At 43.8% G+C, this 15,026-nt stretch overlaps 1 protein-coding gene across 2 annotated transcripts in view; it reads right to left on the bottom strand.

Moving 5' to 3' along the window:
• LOC138827513 (sorting nexin-27) overlaps positions 1-12,515 on the bottom strand; it is a 74,827-nt gene extending 62,312 nt beyond the window's left edge. For both annotated transcript variants that reach the window (XM_070023099.1, XM_070023097.1), the window contains exon 1: positions 12,205-12,515. In XM_070023099.1, the coding sequence (XP_069879200.1) occupies positions 12,205-12,515 (311 nt within the window). The remainder of the gene's footprint in view (positions 1-12,204) is intronic.
• Positions 12,516-15,026: the final 2,511 nt, after the last annotated feature.

The raw sequence follows: 15,026 nt of genomic DNA, 5'->3' as shown, positions 1-15,026 counted from the left end.
TTCAAAGACAGATGCCAGTGACTTACACATTGTAGGCTGAGATGTGAGGATTGCGGTTCAAAGCCAGGCAGGAAAGTCCGTGAGACTCTTTATCTCCAATTAACCACCAGAAAACTGGAAGTGGCATTGTGGCTCAAGTGGTAGAGCACTCACTCACCTTGAGCTGAATAACTGAGGGACAGTGCCCAGGTCCAGAGTTCGAGCCCCACGACCAACCAAAAAAAAAAAAAAACAGCCTTCAGCAGAAAAAGCCAAGGAAGAGCACAAGCCCTTGAGTTTCAGCTCTATCTCAAACTTCTTTTGTGTGCCAGAATCGGCACAAAAAATAAATAAATAAATAAATAAAAAGGGAGCTGGGAAAGTGGCTCAGTGGTAGAGTGCTTGCCTTGCATGCATAAGGCCTGGGTTCAATTCCTCAGCACCACATAAGCAGAAAAAGCCAGAAGTGGTGCTGTGGCTCAAGTGGTAGAGCGCTAGCCTTGAGCTGAAGAACTGAGGGACAGCGCCCAGACCCAGAATTCAGGCTCAACAACCGGCAAAAAAGAAAAAAAAAATTTTAAGTTTTAAGACAGGGCTGGGGTATAATTCAGTGATAGAGTGCTTAGCCTGTACAAGGACTTGGGCTCAATACTCAGCACAACCACTACCCCCTATAAAAAGGTTTCAAAAAGATGCTTTCTCCATCAGGCATAGTGGTGTACAAGCTTGTAATCTCAGCTCTTGGGAGGCAGAGGTAGGAGGATAAGAGTTTATGGCCAGACTAGGTTAAAACTCCCACCCCTCTGCCCCCCCCCAAATTGGTTTTTATAACATGGAAAGTTCATTGATGGAAGTATATACAAGGGGACTCAGATCAACTCCTCACTTAGCAACTCAAATACTAACAGATGATTATATAGTCTCCACTATAATGAGAACCTTATTTACTTGGCAGAGGACAAGTTAATTAATTTTTAGGTAATGTCATATCACAAAATTTAAAGTTGAAGTACGTTACTGAAACCACACACACACACACACACAAAAGTCAGGTAAATTTATTTTATTTGTGCTGGTCCTGAACTTTAACTCAGGAACCCACTTGGCTTTTTCTATTAGGCTGGCACTCTACCACCTAAGCCATACTTCCACATCTGGCTTTTTAATAGTTAACTGAAGATGAGTCTCACAGACTTTTCTGCCCAGGATGGCTTTAAACTGAGACCCTCAGATCTTAGCCTCCTGAGTATCAGCTAGGATTACCAGGCATGAACCACCAACACCTGGCCAGTCAGGTGTAAATTTCAGTACAACCCAAATTCTATCTTCAGTCCCCTCAACTCTTGACATGTGACAAAACAAAAAAATTTAAATTAAAGGTAACATCTTAAATCGGAGGACCTGAAGCTACTTTCTTCAAGAAAAGTATAGCCAAAACAAGATATCACAGGGCAGAGCACAAGTGGGCCTGAAGCATAAAAGGATGAAAATCTTATCAGCTGTAAACACAATAAGTAGAATCCTTTAATCTGTAAGAAAACAAGAACTGGCTATTTCAGAAGCCCCATTAGATTGTGAAATAAAATGCAGACACAAATTAAAGGCAGCCAGCATCTCATCAGCTGTTCTAAGCTTTGAGTATTAAAGCTTAGTTGTTTTCAGTTCCTTTCTTTATATAGTACAAGACAGTTCAAGAGAATACGTGCTTTTTATTCTAACAGCAATTTTCCTCTTTGGCCTGGGAAAAGTTGTTGAGCCTTTCTTAGTAAACAACAGTAACACTAAATTCACATGAAGTCGTGGGTATTATTAACACATAGACTATATTCTGAGCTCATAAACAATAAAAGCCTAACAGTTTAGCATTGTACTGGAAGTTTTTTTTTAAATCTCATCTCAACTTTCCTTCCTTTCCAGCTTCTAACACAATTGTCTGCAAACAGCAACTTTAGGCCCTTTACTATCCTAAGAATTTTTCACATTTTTCTTCCCTCTGCTCATAGTTTCTTCAATCTGTGACACTCTTCCTTCTCCGTTACTGAAATTATACTTGTCTTTCAATCACAGTGTAAAAGCCTTCCATGAGCAATCACCTTCACAAATAGCAATCTTCTTAAGCATCCTCATTCTTTCCTCTAAATCTCATTGTGTTTTTCTGCTTTGTTTTTTGTTGGCAGTTGAAGATTGAACCCAAAGCTTCATAAAAGCTAAGCAAATGTTCCGTCACTTGTGCCACATCCCCCAGCCCCTTCAGCTTTTTTTAAATTTTTATTTTGCCAGTCTTGGAGCCTAAGCACTGTCCCTGAGCGTCTTTTGCTCAAGGCTAGCACTCTACCACTTGAACCACAGTGCCACTTCCAGTTTTTTCTGTTTATATGGTATTCAGGACTCGAACCCAGGGTTTCATGCATGCTAGACAAGCACTCTACCACTAAGCCACATTCCCAGCCATATTTTTGTTTTTGAGACTGGGTCTGGCTAACTTTGCCAAACAGGACTCAAACTCCTGCTTTCTTAGACAGGCAAGGACCACAACACACCACACATTGTATTTTTCTTTTTTGCCGGTCGTGGGGCCTGAACTCTGAGCCTGGGTACTGTGCCTCAGCTCTTCAGCTCAAGGCTAGCACTCTACCACTTGAGCCACAGCACCACTTCCGGCTTTTCCTGCTTATGTGGTGCTGAGGAATCGACCCCAGGGCCTCATGCATGCAAGGCAAGCACTCTGCCACTGAGCCATCTTCCCAGCCCCAAACACACATTGTATTTTTTATCCTCATTACTTCATTTAGATCAGTTGTTACTTACACTTTCTCCACTGCCACATAAGCTTAAGGGTAGGGAATACTTAAATATGGAACCAGACTAAACACAAGATAATACTGAGCCAACATAAGGAAAAGTGATATTTAAATCAATATTAAGACAATGGGAAACAACCCAATAGGTTGGGGATGCCATTAGCACTAAAAAAACAGAACCCTAAATACTAAATAAGATAATTTTAAAAATACCACTGTATTGTGCTACATGTTTTTTGTTTTTGTTTTTTTGTCAGTCCTGGGGCCTGAACTCTGGGCCTGGGCGCTGTCCCTCAGCTCTTCAGCTCAAGACTGGCACTCTACCACTTGAGCCATAGCAACACTTCCGCCTTTTTCTGCATATGTGGTGCTGAGGAATGGAATCCATAGCCTCTTGCATGCAAGGCAAGGACTCTACCACTGAGCCACCTTCCCAGCCCCACCAATAAAGTTTTGACAAAACTTGTCTCAGATGTTTTTGTTGATTTGTTTTGTGTGTATATATATTGGGTAATAACATATACAGTGTGAGTTCCTTTTTTTGAGACAGGGTCCACATTGCCTAACATAAGATCCTCTTTCTACAGCCTCACAAATGCTAGGATCACAGGCCTCTGGTACTATATGTGGCTGCAACTTTTTAATAAATATTTAACTGTCTAAGATTCTAATTATGGGTTGGAATTGTACCACACATACAGGTTCCTACAGGACTGCCTGAGTGAAGCATGGAAGACATCTTACAGAGTTGACAGCTGAACAGAATGAACCTAACTGGCTCTAACCTAAGTCACCACAGTATCCTGTCTCTAATGAATAACTTACCACAGATCCTGCTCCCAAAGCACTTTGCTGTGATCATAAATTACAGTGTTTGCTTGTCAATTAAGTCTCTCTGCTTATCTACCATTGAGACAAGTCCCACTGAGACTTATCTTTAAAAATAACTGTCCTTAGCTGGGCACTGGTGGCTCACGCCTGTAATCCTAGCTACTCAGGAGGCCGAGATCTGAGGATGGTGGTTCAAAGCCAGCCCAGGCAGGAAAGTCCATGAAACTGTTATGTCCAATAAACCACCAGAAAACCAGAAATGGAGCTGTAGCTCAAGTGGTAGAATGCTAGCCTTGAGCTGAAGAGCTGAGGGATAGCGCTCAGGCCCAGATTTCAAGCCCCACGACTGACAAAAAAATAAAATAAAATAAAAAATAAATAAAAATAACTGTCCTTGACAGCATAGTAACTGTCATAGAAACAAACTGGTCAGCGGGGGCTAGAGAGACAACGGTTCTTCATAACTTACAAGCAGGAGCCGGGTACTGGTGGCTCACACCTCTAATCCTAGCTACTCAGGAGGCTAAGATCTGAGGATCACGGTTCAAAGCCAGCCCCGGGCAGGAAAGACTGTGAGACTCCTATCTCCAATAAACCACTAGAAAACCGGAAGTGGCACTGTAGCTCAAGTGGTAGAGTGCTAGCTGAAGAGCTGAGGGACAGTGCCCAGGCCCAGAGTTCAAGCCCCACGACTGACCAAAAAAAAAATAATAACTTGCAAGCAGGGGCTGGAAAGGTGACTCAGTGATAGAGCGCTTGCCTTGCATGCCTGAAGCCCTGAGTTCGATTACTCAGCACCACATAAGCAAAAGAAAAAAGCCGAAGTGGCACTGTGGCTCAAGTGGTAGAGCGCTAGCCTTGAGCTGAAGAGCTGAGGGACAGTGCCCAGGCCCACAGTTCAGGCCCCACGACCAGACCCAAAAAAGAAAAATAATAACTTACAAGCAACAGCTAAATCTTTACACTACTAACAAAAAATCATTCCCTGGTCTGTAAAAGTGATTTTTAAGGGAAAGGTAATATTATTTGCAATTTTTTTTGGGGGGGGCGGTCATGGGGCTTGAACTCTGGGCCTAGGTACTGTCCCTCAGCTCTTCAGCTCAAAGCTAGCACTCTACCACTTGAGCCACAGTGCCACTTCTGGCTTTTTCTGCTTATGTGGTACTGAGGAATCAAACCCAGGGCCTCATGCATGCAAGGCAAGCACTCTACCACTGAGCCACCTTTCTAGCCCCTATTATTTGTAAATTTAATGTTATCTATTTACAACCAAAACTACTTATGAAAGTAAATGTTTTTTGAAGTTATGATTATCACACTCCCTTCATGGATAACCAGCTGAGTAAAGATATACAATACCTGGGCAACTGTGACTTATGCCTGTAATTCTAGCTACTCAGGAGGCTGAGATTTGAGGATTGCAGTTCAGAGGCAGCCCAGCAAGAAAGTCCATGAGACCAATTAGCCACCAGAAAACTGGAAGTAGCGCTGTGGCTCAAAGTGATAGCGCGCTAGCCTGGAGCAGAAAAAGCTCAGAGACAGTGCCAAGGCCCTGAGTTTAAGCCTCATGACTGGGGGTGAGGTGGGAGGGTGGAAGAGGAAGGGAAGGAGAAGGACTTTTATAGTAAGGGTAAAGAAGGTTTCTTAGATCCAGTCTCTCATCTAGTTTAACAACAGGAGATAAGGAAGGGGTAAATAAAAATATAGAATTGTTTCATTTCACAATGGCAGAACCCAAGTTCAACTGCTATCTACATCTATAACTGAATTTTTAGCTTTATTTTTTCAGGGCTGAGTACTAAATCCAAGACCTTGCATATGCTATGTAAGTACCACTAAGCTACAGCCCCAATTGAAATTTTTTAACTATTTCATTTTATCTGACTTTGTGCCTGTACTAAGGCTTGAACAAGGCCTGGGAACTGTCCCTTAACTTTTTCACTCAACACTAGTGCTCTACACAGTGCTCTAGACACACTGCTCTACTTCTAGCAGTTAGGTGATTAATTAGAGTCTCACTGACTTTTCTGCCTGGGCTATCTTCAAACCAGGATATTCAGATTTCAACTTCCTAAGTAGCTAGGATTACAGGCATGAGACACTGGTACTCAGCAAAATTTTAGTAACTTCATGTAACTAGTCACAGTCAGAAATAATTGACTATTAATAGAAATATTTGGAAAATCAAAGATGAAAAATACAAGATTTAGGCTGGGAAGGTGGCTCAGTGGCTAGAGCGCTTGCCTTGCATGCCTGAGGCCCTGGGTTCGATTCCTCAGCACCACATAAGCACAAAGAAAAAAGCCGGAAGTGGCACTGTAGCTCAAGTGGTACAGCGCTAGCCTTGAGCTGAAGAGCTGTGGGATAGCACCCAGGCCCAGAGTTCAGGCCACACGACCGGACACCCCCCAAAAAAAAGAAAAATACAAAATTTAGTAACTGAAGACCTGGATATAATCCTGGTTGTCATTCACTAATGTAACACTCAGTTTCTTCTCTTATAAAATTGGGGTATTTTTATTCATTCAGCAAGAATTCACTGAAAATTTCCTTCTATGTGCCAGCAGACATTTAGTTAGGGACACCACAGCATATTTATTAGATATATTCCCTGCCCTACAGAGTTTATAATCTCTCTATCTGATAGGGTTAAGTACAAATGTATACACACTGCAAATTATACACATCATACACATTTAAAGTGCTATAATGATCATTACTTGTCCTACCTCTTAACTATACACCTTTATTGCAAGAGCTTAGCAAGATCCAATAAAGTATACATAATCAAACAGAACACTGACTTTCCACCTAATCTGGAATTTAGGAGTTTCACAAATCACTATTTGTTACTATATTCCTAAAGACTCTCACTATAAGTACAATGATAAACTAAGAATACAGGCTCTTTTCTGTTGTTCAGATCATGTGGTTTGATGTGTGGTTGCATTCCCTACATCTGGCAAAGAGGTAAAAAAAAAACTGAACATTTCTATGTCTCATCCAAGTCCTACTGAATCACAAACCTTAAAAAGGTGGGCCTGAGAATCTATACTTTAGACAAGTATATCCAAGTGATTCTCACACACACACTGAAGTTTGAGAACCACTGCCATAAAATTCCCTTTGATCAGAAACCATTCTAAACACTATTACCAAAATTTACCTGAGCCAAACAAAATTCAGTTACAATAAAGAAAGAAGTTGAAGAACGGAACTATACACAATTTGTAAAAATACTTTTTATAACACCAACCTCTTCTTATTCAATAATTTTCAAACTTTCACACAAAATGAAGTAAAAAATTGACTTTCAATAAACAAATTGATGTATGTAGCCTAACTTATGGCTTAACTTTAACCAGGGAAAGTTAATAGCTGTATTATCTGACAGCTATCAAGGAAGAAAGCCTTTCTCACTAACAGAACCATATCATGATTTTAAATGCAAAGCAGCTTGAAGGGGTGTAGGCTTAAAGACATTACCTAAATACCAAAGAAATGAAAAAAAGGAAAAAGAAAGAGAAAAAACAGAATGCCTCAAAAATATAGGCATATAGACACCCCTTTATCCATAACTCCACACTAAAATCCTCTTAAAGGGTTCTCTTTGCTTGCCTTGCATACATGAGGCATTGGGTTCAATTCCTCAGCACCACATAAGCAGAAAAAGCCAGAAGTGGTGCTGTGGCTCAAGTGGTAGAGCACTAGCCTTGAGCTGAAGAGCTGAGGGACAGCTCTCAGGCCCAGAGTTTAGGCCCCACAACTGGCAAAAAAGAAAAAAAAAAAAAAAAAGAATTCAATAGCAAGTACCAGTGGCTGGAATCCTAGCTACCTGGGAGGCTGAGATGTAAGGACTTTGGTTCAAAGTCAGCCAATGCAGGAAAGCTCATGTGATTCTTATCTTCAATTAACTACCAAAAAGCTGGAATTAGAGTTGTGGTTCAAGTGGTAGAGCTCTAGCTTTGAGAGAAAACAAAACAAAAAAACAAAAACTAAGGGACAGGCAGAGCACAGTCCCAGGACCAGCAGAAAAGCAAAAGGGGGAGGGAGGGAGGGACGGAGGGAGGGAGGAGAGAAGGAAGGAAGGAAGGAAGGAAGGAAGGAAGGAAGGAAGGAAGGAAGGAAGGAAGGAAGGAAGAAAGGAAGGAACGGAGGGAGGGAGGGAGGGAGGGAGGGAGGAAGGGAGGGAGGGAAGGGAAGGGAAGGGAAGGGAAAGGAAGGGAAGGGAAGGGAAGGGAAGAGAAGGGAATTGAAATGAAGGAAAAGGAGGAGGGAGGGGAAGAGAGAAAGAAGAAAGAAAAGAGAGAGGGAGGGGAAGGAGAGAAGAGAGGGAAAAGAGCTGGAAGGAGAAAAAAATTCATCAATAAGCCGGGCGCCAGTCGCTCACGCCTATAATCCTAGCTACTCAGGAGTCTGAGATCTGAGGATCACGATTCAAAGCCAGCCCAAGCAGCAAAGTCCATGAGACTCATCTCCAATAAACCACCAGAAGACTGGAAGTGGCGCTGGAGCTCAAGTGGTAGAGCACTCGCCTTGAGCAGAAGAGCACAAGCACAGCGCCCAAGCCCAGAGTTCAAGCCCCACGACCGACCATAAAAAAAAAAAAAAAAAAAAAAAAAAAACTCATCAATAGCTGTGGAACAAAATCTCTTGGAACAACTTTAAAAAAAAAAAAAAAACTAACCTGAAGTCAGTTCTTTCACATAATATATAATTAGGGCAAAGACATTTATTTTAATTCTATTTGTTGAAAGTTTCCTTCACACAATAGTCTACAGGTACTTAGACATCTAAGGGAAGACAGTGTATGTTACACTGGGAAAAATAAGGTGGAGACTATGATAATGTTAGTCAACAAAAATTTCCATCTGCTCAATGTTCAGAGCCCAAAGGGCTTCTTCATAGTGGAATACCAAATTTTGCAACAGGTCTCTCCTAAACTGGTTACAATGTAGTCCATTTTGAAAGGGGAAAGGACAAACTGAGCCATACTAGGTAGGGTGTAATTTAAAAATTGTAAGAGTCAATAAGGACTAGAGCCTTGCATAAGCAAACTCTGAAAGAAATACAAAGAAATTCAAGGCTTTACTTCTGTCTAAACTTGTCTGATTCTCGTAAGTCTCAAAATTACTCTGTTCTTTCATGTTTCTATCAGCTGTCCAAATCATGACAATAAAAGAAAACTGGAATAAAACAATTTGTCCACATAGAAAAAGTTTAAAATAGAGGGGGAAAGCCAGAAGTGGTGCTGTGGCGCAAGTGGTAGAACACTGCCTTGAGCACAAAGAACTTCAAGAACAGTGCCCAGCCCAAGCAAAAAACAAACTACCTAGCCCTAACTTGGAACCTACTGGGCACTTCGTAGACATAGAACGTTTTCCTGGGACAACAAATTAAAGAACTTGAGTGAAAGATAAATAAAAGCTTTCAAAAATTAAAGAAATTTTTTTTAAATGTCTAAAAATGCTCTCAGAAAATCAGCATCAATCAAATCAAATCAACTAAGTTGCTGGCACAAAAAGAATCATGTCCATCTGGTAGCTGATTTCCTCCTCGTACTTGAAACCCTAAGAAAGGTGTGAGGAAAGAGAAAGAACTGTATAGCTGAGGTTGAAATTTTACCAACTAGTTCAACTTTGGGATACAACTATCACTAATGCCATTACAGTACTACAGAAGTGTCATAGCCTTTTGATATTAAAATGCTCATGGGTGAAAGGCTACAAAACCAAAATTGTTGATCATCACAACCTTTCAAGGAGGTCATCTAGGCAAAGTCTTTTGTTTTTCCTACCCTCTAAAATAAAGTTCTCTTCTCACCATTAAAGATATGCCAAAAAGCAATGTTGTTTCTCCAGAAAGAAAAATCTTCCTAGCTACCCAACATAGATCTTAGGTCTGAGACAAGTCCTTCTAGCTGTCCTTACAGAGTCACTGAGGTCTCCTTTATAGTATCTAGTTTACTGCGAAGTTCTGCTTTAGAAACCACAAAAGAGGGGCTGGGAAGGTGGCTCAGTGGTAGAGCACATGCCTTGTATGCCAGAGGCCCTGGGTTCGATTCCTCAGCACCACATAAGAAAAAAGAAAAAAAGGGCTGGGAAGGTGGCTCAGTGGTAGAGCACTTGCCTTGCATGCATGAGGCCCTGGGTTCAATTCCTCAGCACCACATAAGCAAAAAGAAAAAAGCCGGAAATGGCGCTGTGGCTCAAGAGGTAGAGCGCTAGCCTTGAGCTGAGGGACAGCGCCCAGGCCCAGAGTTCAGGCCCCACCACTGGACCCAAAAAAAAAAAAAAAAGAAAAAAAGAAAAAAGCCAGAAGTAGCACTGTGGCTCAAGTGGTAGAGTGCTAGCCTTGAGCTGAAGAGCTGAGGGGCAGCACCCAGGCCCAGAGTTCAGGCCCCACGACCAGACCCCTCCAAAAAAAAGAAACCATAAAAGAGGGTTGCAAAGGTGGCTCAATGGTATAGCACTTGCCTTGCATGCATGAAGACCTGGGTTCGATTCCTCAGTACCACACAGACAGAAGGAGCCAAAAGTGGGCACTGTGGCTCAAGTGGTAGAGCACTGTGTCTAGACCCTGAGTTTAAGCCCCATGACCGACAAAAAAAAAAAAAAGAAACCACAATAAAGGCAAAACCACCAACTATATTTTTGGCATATACAAATGGTAGATCACATTAGCTTTAATCTCCTACATAATTATTTTAGTTTTGTAATAGAGTAAGTGATCTAAAACTTTATAATAGTTTTAGTTTATAGTTTCACTTTAAGGCTAAAAATGAACAGCTGTATCCAAAGTTAACTTCCAAGGTCTTTACCCTCTGGTATGACAACTACAAAAGCTATTATCAGAAAACACCAGACACAGATTTTGCATTAATCTAGAAAGTAATCAGATATGTCCATGTACAAGAAATCAAAAGGTCATTATTGCATTCTGTATCTGTAAGCTCTATCCCCCACCCAAAAGAAAAAAAAAAGACAAAAGAATGTACTGCCAAAGAATACCAGAAAACAGCACATAATACATTAGTGAGAATTGAAAGAATAATCTGCTTACAGAAAGGACAGAAACAAAGTATAAGAGCTCCAAACATATGCTTTGTTGAGTTTCTTGAAGTGAGAGATGAGAAAACAACGATTAGATAGCAGAGTAAGACTGTGAAGGACAGAGGGCACAAGATGATCAAGAAGTGATGGACTCTTCTATAAGGCCAGATTTTCAAGATAGCGTCCTCTTTACAAACTCAAGTGTTTTACAAGACATAGACTGACAGTTGTGGAAACTACAATTATAATAACATTTTTAAAATATATATATATATTAAAACTTCATATGGGCAAATACCATCATGGAGAAAGAGGTGTTGAAAGAAAGCATACACAATACAGATGCAGTAATATAAGAGAAGTACAAAACTGCAGGAGAATGGAAACAATGAGAGCTATACCGCCTACAACCACTATAGGAATTGTAATACGAAGTACAAAATTACAAATATAGATTAAGGGTAGTGGAGGAAGTCCGCATAGAAACTGCAAGACAAGGCAGCATCTTAGGAGTGTTAAGGGATGTGATGGAGAAGTAAAGCTGAGTAATATGATGGGGGCCAACACTGCAGCAGTGGGGGGTAGGTGGGTTGCAGCAGGAGCTGGGAAAGCAAACTAGAGGTGGGGGGGAGGGAGATAAAGTAACATGGAATAGGAGAAATAATGGAGTTGGACATGCTGCTTTAAAAAAAAAAAATGCAGATGTCCAAGAGCTAAAAGGAGGATGTAGTTTGGGGATAAGTAGGAGCTAGAAGGGCTCTACCATAAACCTGATGCAAAATAAAAGTGTGAGTATGGCTCAGGCGTGACGATACGGGCCAGAACAGGGATGTCCTGAGAGACATACGTTGATTGGGACACCAGGTTCAAAATCAGGGTGTTAATATCGAAATTACAGAGGAAACTACAGTATCAAACCCTGCCCCGCAAGAGGTCGGCAAGGGTCAGCAAAGATGGCATACTCTTGAGGGTATGAAAGCAAAAAGAAACGGAAGGACAAGAAGTGGACGTTTAACATGCGAAGGAGCGTTTAACCCGTACGGGAAAGAAGAAGGAGCGGAGCGGGTAGGGTCGCTGTTTCCGGAAGAAAAAGTGCGAGCACGCCACAGGGTCCTGCTTTGGTCTAGAGGACAGAAGGGACAGTCCTCCGGGACTGAGGGGAGTGGCGGAGAACAGGAAACTGATGCTCAAGCGAACTTGGGGAGGACCCAGCGCTGGCTGGGGTCCGGAAAGGAGATGCCGTTCCTGGGGAGGAAAACGAGGGGGGGTAGTGAGCGGCAGAAACCCGCGTGTCAAAAGGAGAAATCAAGGCGGGGGGGGGGCGAGATCATCTTAATGCTGCAAGGGAGCAGGGGTTAAAAAACAACAACAGAACTGGGGGGGGCGCCAGGATCTAAAGGAAGGGAAGTGGGAGTCGCAGCAAGCCCGGGGAGAAGAGGCGGCGGCGGGGCCGTCAGGCCTAAAGGGGGCGGGGGTCGCCGGGGCCCGCGCGAGGGCTGGGGTGACAGGCAGGGCGGGGCGGCGGCCGCCGCGATACTCACACCTCCAGGATGCGGTCCCCTTTGCGCACCCCGGCCCGGTCGGCCGCCCCTCCGGGCAGCACGGCGCTCACATGCTGCAGCGGCGCGTACAGCTCCCCGTTGATGCTCCGCAGTTGCCCGCCCTCGCTCACTTGGCCCCGCACGTTGAAGCCATAGCCGGATTCGGACTTCACGATGCGCACGACCCGGGGGCCGCCGCCTCCCCCGCCGCCGTTACCGGCGCAGTGGAGCCCAGACCCTCCGCCGCCGCCGCCGCCGCCGTTACGGTGAGGGGCTGAGGGGTGAATCCCTTCCCCGTCCTCGTCCGCCATCTTGCGAGCAAGCAAGCTGTACCCCCGCCCCCCCCCACGCCTCCACTCCTCCCGGCGCGCGCTCGCCCTTCACGGCAACCGCGCGACCCCCCGACGCGCGCGCCCGCCCCGCCGGCCGCGGAAAGTCGGCCCCGGTGCAGCCGGCCGGCGAAAGAGGAGCGAGGGGGGCGGGGGAAGCGAACGGTTGTGCCTCCCCGCGAGGCCTTCTGGGAAATGTAGTTCCGAGCTGTGTGGCCGGAGAGAGCCGGAGCCTGCGTCGTGCGCAAAGCCTGCTGGAAATTGTAGTTTGTCACTCTCAGGAGGTTCATCAGTTGGATGATATCTAACTCAGCACTGTGTCTTACTATAGGTTCCAAAGCTGAAGCATGAGTTTCTTCCTTTTTCCTTTCAATTAATAACCTCTAAAAACAATTACGTTGGCTGGCTAGGGGTGTAACAGCGGTGGTGTGCTTGTTAAGCATTCCTGCTAAGCCTTGGATTCAATCCCCAGCAAAGAAGGAAAGAAAGGGGGAGGGGGGGAGAGAGAGGGAGGGAAGGATTTAAAATATTAGGATGAGCTGGGCGCCCGTGGCTCACTCCGGTAATCTTAGCCACTGAGGAGGTTGAGATCTGTTAAGATCTGAGGATCGTGGTTCAAAGCCAGCCACGGCAGGAAAGCCCTAGAGACTCATCTCCAGTTAAAACACCCAGGAGCCAGAAGTGGAGGTGTGGCTTACATAGTCAAGCATTAGCCTTAAGCACAAAATTGCTCAGGGACAGCGCCCAGGCCCTGAGTTCAACACACATAAATACAGACACACACAAAATAAAAATACTAGGATTAGCTGATATCTGTGGTTCAACACAATATTAAATTTGCTTAAAGGGCTGAGTAAATTTCATTTTATCTGATAGTCCAACAACCTAGTAAGGAAACAGGATCGAAAAATCAGTCTCCTATTTCACATATTAGGAAACAGAGCCTTCGAGCACTCAAAGTCAACAGCAATTAAGTAACAGGAACTAAGGCTTAGCCATTTTTTGCGCAATATTCTTTTCATGTATTGAGGCTACATAAAAACTATTGCTCAAACTATACAAAAAAGTTTATGTAGAGAGGAAACTACAGTATCTAATTTAAAAGTGGATATTAGAGTGGTCAAGTAATTTCAATTGAGCAGTAATTTTGAAGTTACATTTATTTCAAATTCATTTTATTTTCCCCTAATAACTTAATAGAATTATTTGCAAATGGCAGCAACTTATGTTATTGGCTCCCTACCAAGACAGACATGAACATTGTGAAGAGTGAGAAATAAAAGAAAACAGATGCTCGGTGCCTGTGTCTCACTCCTGTAATCCTAGCTACTCAGGAGGATGAGATCTGAGGCTCACGGTTCAAAGCCAGCCTGGGCAGGTAAGTCCATGAGACTCTTGTTTCCAATAAACCACCGGAAAGCTGGAAGTGGCACTGTGGCTCAAATGGTAGCTAGTGAGCTTGCCTTGAGCTAAAAAGCTCAGAGATAACGCCCAGGCCCTGAGTTAAAGCCCCGGGACAAGAGAGAAAGAGAGACAGACAGAGAGAGAGAGAGACAGAGAGAGAGACAGAGAAACAGAGAGGGGGGAGGGGGAAGAAGAGGGAGATGGGGAAGGGGAAGGGAGGGGGGAAGGGAGGAGGAGGGAGGGGGAGAGGGAGGGAGGGGAGAAGAGGAGGGAAGGGGAGGAGGGAGAGAAGGGAAGAACTAACTTAAGCATTTACTACTCCAGTCTGACATTTGGTTTTCCCCAACTTTTAAGTCTAAAAGTCTGTTATGGCTTCTAGTCACAAAATTCTTGGGTCTGAGACAAAGGACTATTACTCAGGACACAGGAAACATGGAACTTCTGCATGTTTGTACCAGTTCCTCTTACCTCTCTTCACCCCAAGTACCTCCAGGAATAAAACACAAAGGCTCAAATAAATCTTGGGTGTTTCATGGATTTGCATCACAGAGGAGGGCAATGAACTCAGAAAATGCTACCTCAAAGTAGTAAGTGAACCTGTTCTTTGTCCTAAGAAGACATTACTCCATCTCTCAAGGTTGCGTGTTACAAAAACAACCCCACAACCTTAAGAAACGAGAAGTCAGAGCACTGTCTTGAAAGGCTAAGATCCCAAGAGCTTATTTAGCTTTCTTCTCAAAATCTATTTGTGGCTCACATATGTAATCCTTGCTACTTGGGTGGCTGAGATCTGTGGATTCCAGTTTGAAGCCAGTCCTTGACAATAAGTCTGAGAGACTCTTCTCTCCAATTAGCTGGCAAGAAGCCAAGAGTGGAGGTGTGGCTTAAATGGCACCGCCCAGCCTCAACTCAAAAAGCTAAGCTCTGGAGCTGGGAAGGTGGCTCAGTGGTAGAATACTTGCCTTGCATGCATGAAGCCTTGGGTTCAATTCCTCAGCAGAAAAAGCCGGAAGTGGCACTGTGGCTCAAGTGGTAGAGCGCTAGCCTTGAGCTGAAAAAGCTGAGGGACAGCGCCCAGGCCCAGAATTC

The sequence above is a fragment of the Dipodomys merriami genome, unplaced genomic scaffold, assembly GCF_024711535.1.
Source record: "Dipodomys merriami isolate MVZ:Mamm:240054 unplaced genomic scaffold, mDipMer1.0.p SCAF_156, whole genome shotgun sequence".
Classification (NCBI taxonomy): domain Eukaryota; kingdom Metazoa; phylum Chordata; class Mammalia; order Rodentia; family Heteromyidae; genus Dipodomys; species Dipodomys merriami.
The sequence above is the reverse complement of the archived record's forward strand: the minus strand, read 5'-3'. Positions and strand labels throughout refer to the sequence as shown.